This window comes from Montipora capricornis, chromosome 4, assembly GCF_036669925.1.
Source record: "Montipora capricornis isolate CH-2021 chromosome 4, ASM3666992v2, whole genome shotgun sequence".
NCBI lineage: Eukaryota > Metazoa > Cnidaria > Anthozoa > Scleractinia > Acroporidae > Montipora > Montipora capricornis.
This window is the reverse complement of record NC_090886.1, coordinates 25959969-25967468: the sequence shown is the minus strand read 5'-3', so window position 1 is coordinate 25967468 and position 7500 is coordinate 25959969. Positions and strand designations below refer to the sequence as shown.

General features: G+C 40.0%; 2 protein-coding genes across 2 annotated transcripts in view; both read right to left on the bottom strand.

Annotated features, from left to right (window-relative positions):
- LOC138045850 (melanotransferrin-like) overlaps positions 1 to 2054 on the bottom strand; it is a 42952-nt gene extending 40898 nt beyond the window's left edge. Inside the window, exon 1 of the mRNA XM_068892485.1 lies at positions 1835 to 2054. Coding sequence (XP_068748586.1) covers positions 1835 to 1883 — 49 coding nt within the window. The 5' untranslated portion in view covers positions 1884 to 2054. The remainder of the gene's footprint in view (positions 1 to 1834) is intronic.
- Positions 2055 to 4697: 2643 nt separating this feature from the next.
- The window catches only part of LOC138045848 (nesprin-1-like), a 175910-nt gene continuing 173107 nt past the window's right edge, over positions 4698 to 7500 (bottom strand). The window contains 2 exon segments of the mRNA XM_068892482.1: positions 4698 to 6022; positions 6942 to 7059. Coding sequence (XP_068748583.1) covers positions 5352 to 6022; positions 6942 to 7059 — 789 coding nt within the window. The 3' untranslated portion in view covers positions 4698 to 5351.

The following is a 7500-nucleotide window of genomic DNA, read 5'->3' as shown; positions in this document are numbered from 1 at the left end:
TGGAAAGTCAGTTGGATAAACTAGGCATGAATCTCAAAAGCGACGAGTACTGGACTTCGACAACAATCTATCGCCCGTCCAGACGAAATCAAAGTGTGCAGTATTTACCTGAAGTACATGGTAATTGGACACAATTGAGTTTCTTGTCTTCACGCACGCAATCAAATAGGAAGAGGTTTTCGCCTCTAAGAGCAATATGTTGTTTGTTTCAATAAAATTTTCGCTGGAAAAGGATTCTGTGGTATTTTCTGCCTTTGTGAATTATAATATCATGTTGTGTATTGAATTTCCGAGCTTAAGGTTGAAATGTGATATGGGAGAAGTTTTTTAGTATTGCTCTGTAAGCAGGAAGGGTTCACAGGCCTGTTGGAAGCGTGCTTGAGTTTCAACAAAATGAGCCCCAAAATAAGTGAAAACTTGTGAAGCAGATGAATAATAAAGTAGCTGCTATTTCCAAAATGATGGAATTACCTGGTGATAAATAACGTCGTACGCGTCTTGGAGAGTAAATTTTGACTTTGCATAAACAAGAGTTGGGCAATTGTGATCTTTGTTTTGACTTCGCTCATTTCATTGTGAAACTTTATAACACTTGACAGAAAAAGAAACTTACAAAAACCCGGTATCTTGCCATCATTTGACACAGATGCTTCACTGTTTGGCGAGTAAACATGCCGCGGTAACTTAATCACGGCGCCCGCTGAATTCCGGCCATGTCACTTTCGATTTTGCAATTTACTTGAACGTAGCAAAAATCTCCCAAAATGTTTGTCGCTGATCGTAACTTTTTATATTCTATATTCAAGGTTCAAAATTAATGTTGTTTTCATGTCGTAAATATTTTATTCTCGATCGACCGTCCGGGAAACTTCCTTCTGCTCTTTCTGAAAACTGTGTATCAATATTTATTTGCTTTTTCATCAACATTTGTTTTGCATAAAGCAAGCTAACAGAATCTGTACCTTGCTGAGTTCGCATTTGTTAGCGTTAATAGTATTTTCGGTCAGATGTTTCTGTTTTTTATGAGGGGTTTATTGTTTTGGTCTCCCATCCCAACACTAACCCCGCGAAACAGGGCTTGACTTCAGTGAAGTTTAGTATTACTAAGTTTTCGGATGCTCATAGGGCACACTTGTGGTGAAAAGAAGTTGTGAGGAAACTTGAAAATTATCAACATGTCAGCCCAGAAGCCAATGTTTCTCGCTTCTCTTTTATTTGTTATTCTTCAGAGACTGGAATGCTGTATTTCAATACCACACAATTCAGTGCCTTCTGATTTTCTGTAGCACGTACCACAGGCAAGCCAGTGTATGCTTCACAGAAGCATCTAGTTATACTAGAACCTCATATGGCCTGCGCCTGCTATACTGCACGACTTTATGCAATATATTTTAATGCGTCTCTTAGTTCGTCATTTAATTCGCCCTGCATATATGGACGGCCGAGGGACGCATTATGCGTCTGGACGATCTAAAAGCGCCTTTAAAGAGGCACTAAACGATTCACTTTGCCTAGATGCAAAAGTCGTCTCTCGTCCCTTCTCGATCCGCCATTCTGTGAGTGGAAAACAACTGACGTTATGCAAGAGGTGCAATTCGATGCAATACTAAAAATCTCGATTACCGTTGGTGAAAGTCAAGGCAACATTGTACCGAAGTGAACGAGATGAACGGCGATATCATAGAAGGCTTTACGAGTTTAACAGGAGCGAGATTTAGTTGAAGTATGGACAATGCGATGCATGTACAATTGATAGGCCAGGATATATCATTTCTTTTCAATTCGATTATATTGATTATTTTAGGGAAATGTAAAACAATTCATTCAAACGTACCTGAAGTCAAGAAAACAATGGCAGCAAGAAGCGCGAAGGAAGCAGACATGTCCAGAGAAAGCCAACAGGGACGATATGAGCACGCTTAGCGACAGAGCTAACTCTAAGACAATTGACTGAAATTGGATAAACCCTTTCAAGTTGTCCTGGAGTGTGCAATTTGTAAAAAAAAAGGTCAAGAAAAAAAAAAATTAAAGGAAATTAGGGAAGATATCGTTGACGTCACCTATTGTCATTTATGTGCTAACCAGAGCCTCATTGGTTGTCGAAACCAAGGGTCTTTTGTTCGTGTGATTTGAATAATCAAAGGAATGTTTTTGTAAGCAGATATCTTCCCAATATATAGAAGCGGTCACTTGAGCTATTATAGAGAAATAAGGTGATCACGTTTCAATAAAAATATCGCCGGCTTTAGATTTCAAATAAGACGTACGTATGATTGAGGTAAAGTTCAGAACGATCAGAAAATATTGGGATTTTGGACTGACGAATCGAGGGTGGTAGTTTTTGAGAACGATAGAGGCATGTTAAACTGAGAGGCTAATGCAATGAAAATGGAGCCAAATCAAACGTATCGACTGTGTTGTCTGCCAGAGGGGAAGCTTTCAGGGGGTTCCAAAGGGAAAAGTACTCCGGTGTCGCCATGCATCTTATCAAAAACACATTTGATCATATCAGCTGTACTTTGAACTGATTCGAGTTCATTTCATTTCATTTAGGGTGCTTACCATTTGTTAGAAAATTCCGGTTGGGATGACCGTTGCATAAAGGTAAGCGATTTTCCATGTATACAGAGCAACCGGACGAAGTTGCACTAACCATTAAACTCTTCATTCAAACCTTTGTTCCCAGTGCCTAGAAACACAAGAATCGGAAAAATTGTACAGGAATTTCCGAAATTCCGTTCCGTTCGTAAAATAATACTCCACATTTTCGAAACGGATTTCTCGGAAAATGACTGTTCCATTTGACATTTAACCGAATTTCTTTTTTTGGCTGAATGGTAAGCACCCCTAGTCTCTCCAGTTACCAGGGCACTTGGATAAGCTTGACACTTCAACAATATAACTTGTTTTGTTATACCTCCAAACTCAAATACGTTTTCTGATTGGAGGAGAACGTGTCACGTGTCATTGGTCAAAACTTTATGACGCCCTAGGGCGAACAAAACTTCATGACGCGCTAGGGTAACAACAACTTGAACTTTCGACTCACACGTGATCAGGTCGTGCACCTTTGAAACGGCGGCAAATCTGTACGCCAGCCGACGTCAAGCAAATAACTTTTATCTGTGTATTGTTCTATTTTGAGTTGGGAGGTATAACAAAACACTTAATGACTGGCCCCTCGGGAAACAGTGAGTTTTGTTTCCCCTCGACCTCAATGTTTCCCTCGGCTTCGCCTCGGGGAACATTAGGGAATTTAAGAAACGACGACGGCTACGACTACGACAACGCCACAAAGCAATAATATCATTGGTTAAAAGAGCATAAATAATCGTGCTGCACGTGCAGCACGGATTTTAGCAAGTATCTCAGCGGTCCTCTGCATAACGACGACGTGAAATCACTAAATTTGAAGTTTTGACGACAACGTAAGCATGCAACAGAGAATCTTTCATTCTATGTTTTAACGTTAAAACCGCTCGTACCAATTTATTTTTAGGATACTTCGTTCACATTGTAGGACGTGAACGAGACTGAATAATCGCGAAAGACTTATGATAGAGCCAAGTTATATTTTGAGGTGACGTTTTCGTCGACCGTCGCCGTTGTAGATCTTAAATTCCCTATCGTCCATGTTGGTGTCCCTAAACGAAGGAACGTCGGCCATGTTGGTGTCCCCAATTAATCCTCCGGGAATTGAGCTCTGTCATCATGCAAACGTTTTCTTTTGTTTCGGTGGAAAAACAAGGTTACTGATCACGCGAGTGAAAACACTGCATGTGTAAGAACAAAAGGAGCTAATGAGAGATCTTTTGTTTTCGCCCACCAAAACGACGGCGATGACGTAACGGGAAAGTCGTGTTAATTAAGGTGTGAACAAAGATAGGTACTAAAAATTTCAAAATGAGGGAAATTAATGCGTGGTTGTCCAGTGGAGTGATGCGAGGGATCTGTCAAGTTTGAATGAGAAAACAGAAGCGGTGACCTATTCCGTAGAGAGAAACTACCTTATTACATGAAATTTTCGCGGCACGTTAAAATGGCGAAATTTAAGTGCCGCGAAAATTAACGAAAATAACATGACGCGAAAATTAAGCGACTCACATTATGTCAATAACTAAACCAGCGACTTTATTACACACGTTTATGACAATCATTTTGAGCTATTCTGTGGTAATGTTCTGGTCCTCTTCATCACTACTGCTTTCCGTCTCTACTTCAGGTAGCACGAAATTAAAGTGAGTCAAAATGCAAAATTTTCGCAAAATCGCGAAATTAACGTGTCGAGAAAATTCCATGTAATAAGGTATGTCTATTTTGGAAAAATTTAAGATACCGGCATTGCAATGAAAAATTTCGTGTGAAAGTTATTAATGTTTTCCCTATGTTGTCAAGTATCGAAAATATGGGACAAAAACAACGGAAACGGAAATCGTGGTTGCTCCACTTAATAATGGACGCGGAAAATTTAACGCGCATTTGAAAAAATTGCGTTAATCGCATGAAGTTTTAAGATTAGTCAAGAAACAAAATCCACATGTCGTTGAATGTGGAAATCGAACTTGGGACAAACTGCTTCCCAACGGGAAGGAAAAAAGGATGGAAAATATCGAACATTGAGATAGTACCGTAGTTAGCCATGGGATATAAACTATAGGCACACGATTATATTTACAGGGGAATACCATACGAACGCATAAATAGAAAACTACATTTATTTGAGTCCTATAAAACATTTACAGCTTCAGTAGCCACAGCAAAATACGCAATTAAGAGGACGTGAAAATCTTTTTTCCTCTCTTAACTTGGACAAAATTTTAAAAAACAAGGGCAATTGGAATTTTCAAACATCACTACAATTTCTACCGACTTAAATACTTCTTGGACGATTCTAATACAAACTGAACAAGCATTTCCAAGAAATAATATCATTCACAAATGTTCTCGTAAATTAGCTTTCCACGATGTTAACTTAGAGTGGCTTGATGCCGCTTCCTTGCAAAGTTTTATCAGTGGCACAAAAATTGCATGGCCGGCTTACATGCTGTGTCTTTACAAGATATAAAAAGCTGCCCTTATCAAAAGTGGCTGATTTAAATCGTGTTAGTTATATTAACGAAATAGATTAACGGATGAAAACGCTTGCGTGTTTATTGATGGTGTTCTTGTTGATTCCATGTCAACTAATTGTTTACCAAATTTTTTTCAAACTTTACTAATTAACTTAAATTAAATACTTTCCTAAAATTGCTCAAAAATTATTTTGCCAATTTAGCACAATTTTTTTTAATCTCAAACAGTCTTCACTCAAACAAAAAAAAAAAACACACTAAATTAAAGTCTTCAGTCTTTTACTTGGTTCCACTTTTCTCCTCTCCGTTCTTTGTCGATTTGGAGGGACTCTTAGCTGGAATCCCAGTTGTAGTCCTTTTCCCCGTGCTATGAGGAGCTTCTTTTCCGTCTTTCGCTTTCTGAAGACTTTCTCGGCTACCTCGTACATTTTCCCGGCTTCCTCGAACATTTTCCCGACTTCCTGTTCTAACAGGTCCACGCGGACTTGGGCGATCAGGGGACCCACGGGAGGAGCTCGAAGAAACCCTAGAGCTTTCGGAAGAATCTTCGAGGGATCCCGTACTCCCAAGGGATGTCTGGCTATCCGACTTCTTTACTCTCGTGGAGGAAGCTTTCTTTGTGGGAGATGATTTTTCAGTGGCGCCCCTCAACTTGGTACCACTTCCTTGCCTCGGAAGACCGCTCGGTGCCCGAAGCTCTCCCGATTTCTCACGACGAGGTTTGAGTTCTCCTGATTTTTCTCGACGAATTCCGTAACCACTACTAGGTACGTCAAGCCGAGGTTTTCTGCCAGGGCCAGCGGGAGGTCTTTCCGCCGCTGTACCTTTCAATTGTGTGCCAGAGTGTTCACGAGCAATTGATGGCTTGCTTGTGAAAGCACCCATTGCTTGTGCTACACCTTCTGGTCTTGTCAACTGTTCTCTTAGTTCTACATTTGTTCGCCCAGCAGCTGCAGGAGTAAATGACAAAGATTGTTAGTCTGCAGCATTACGCCATTAACATATGCCCACCATTTTCTAGTCCTTCATCCGAGAAACCAACACTCCATTTAACAATTAGCTATCTCTGGAAATATGAACCCATACCAACCGATACTCTGAGGCAATTTTTTTTAAATTCTAAGTTTTAGAAAGGCGTCTTTGAATCACGAGCACTTTTGACACCCTATGTCAGTTTTTGATGGCTTGTATTTCGCCAAATATCGAAACAAAAATAGGTTTAAAATAAGTGAGATAAATTTAACAAGTCCTTCTAATTCACCATTCATCATTTGTTATAACAGGGTGCCTTCTATAAACAAATTCTTGTCATAATCGGCGACTAAAAGGAAATAATGACACGAGCAAAGAATTCCCAATACAACGGACTGCATTTTTTTGGTCCGCAACAAAAACCGATATTACCGATTTGAACTAAACACAATTGAAGACCTCTTGAAGTAGGAATATAATAACGAACTCCATTTTCATTTATACAACAGAACGCTGACTTCACTTTGCTAAACGAACTTTCCGAGCACAATTAAAATTGAAAAAAAGTTTTCAACAAATGACAGCAAAGCCGAGTGAATCGCGAGTTGCGAGCGTACATTTCCCGCGCTTGGAGTGGGTCGACTGAAATTGCGAAGAATTTTGATTGGTTGAAGGCGCTGTTTGCGCTTCTTGCGATTGGTCAGAAGACTCGCTTTGACTGTAAGGTGACGAGAGAGTTAAAAGAAAAGAGTACAGAAAATTTTAAGCTAACAAAATCCAAACTAAATAGCACCTAATTCTATGCTCTAGACAAAGTATGCAAGTGAGCCTGTTAGTCTTGGTGCCACTGTTTATTGGTTTAAAAAGTGGCAAGCGGTGGAAAGGTCATTTTATTACCTCTGCAGGGCTCGTTTTTCTGAAGGAATTCGTCCAAAGTTTCCCATCCTCCTCCGACTCGGACCATCACAGTGCTTCGCAAAATTCGAACAAGACGTAACTTCTGCGAATCCCCAAACTACGGGAGACAAAAAAGAAAAACCGAAGCCATGCAAATGTTAGAAAAAAAACTTGTCTTGTATCTGGATCACGCTTGATTTTGGTTTGAGGGGAGAGGAGAGAGGAGGAGAGAGGAGGGGAGAGGAGAGAGGAGGGGAAAGGGAGATGGGAGAAAGGAAGGGACATGGGAAGACAGGATGGTGTTAATTACTTAAAAATCAAGTAAGCAATCTACTTCTCTCTTTTGATTGACAATCCACAGAAGGTTCACAAGTTCGTCAAGAAATAATATGGAATCAATGCTGCTCACAACATCACCGTTAATGCCTGACTCGTTGTCATCTTCGTCATCGTCAACATGAGTTACTACATCACACATTTATCTGTTCCTCACTCAGGGCACATTACGATTGGAGGCTTCATTCCCTGTTTAAAGACATTTCTTACCACGTTTTGGAAA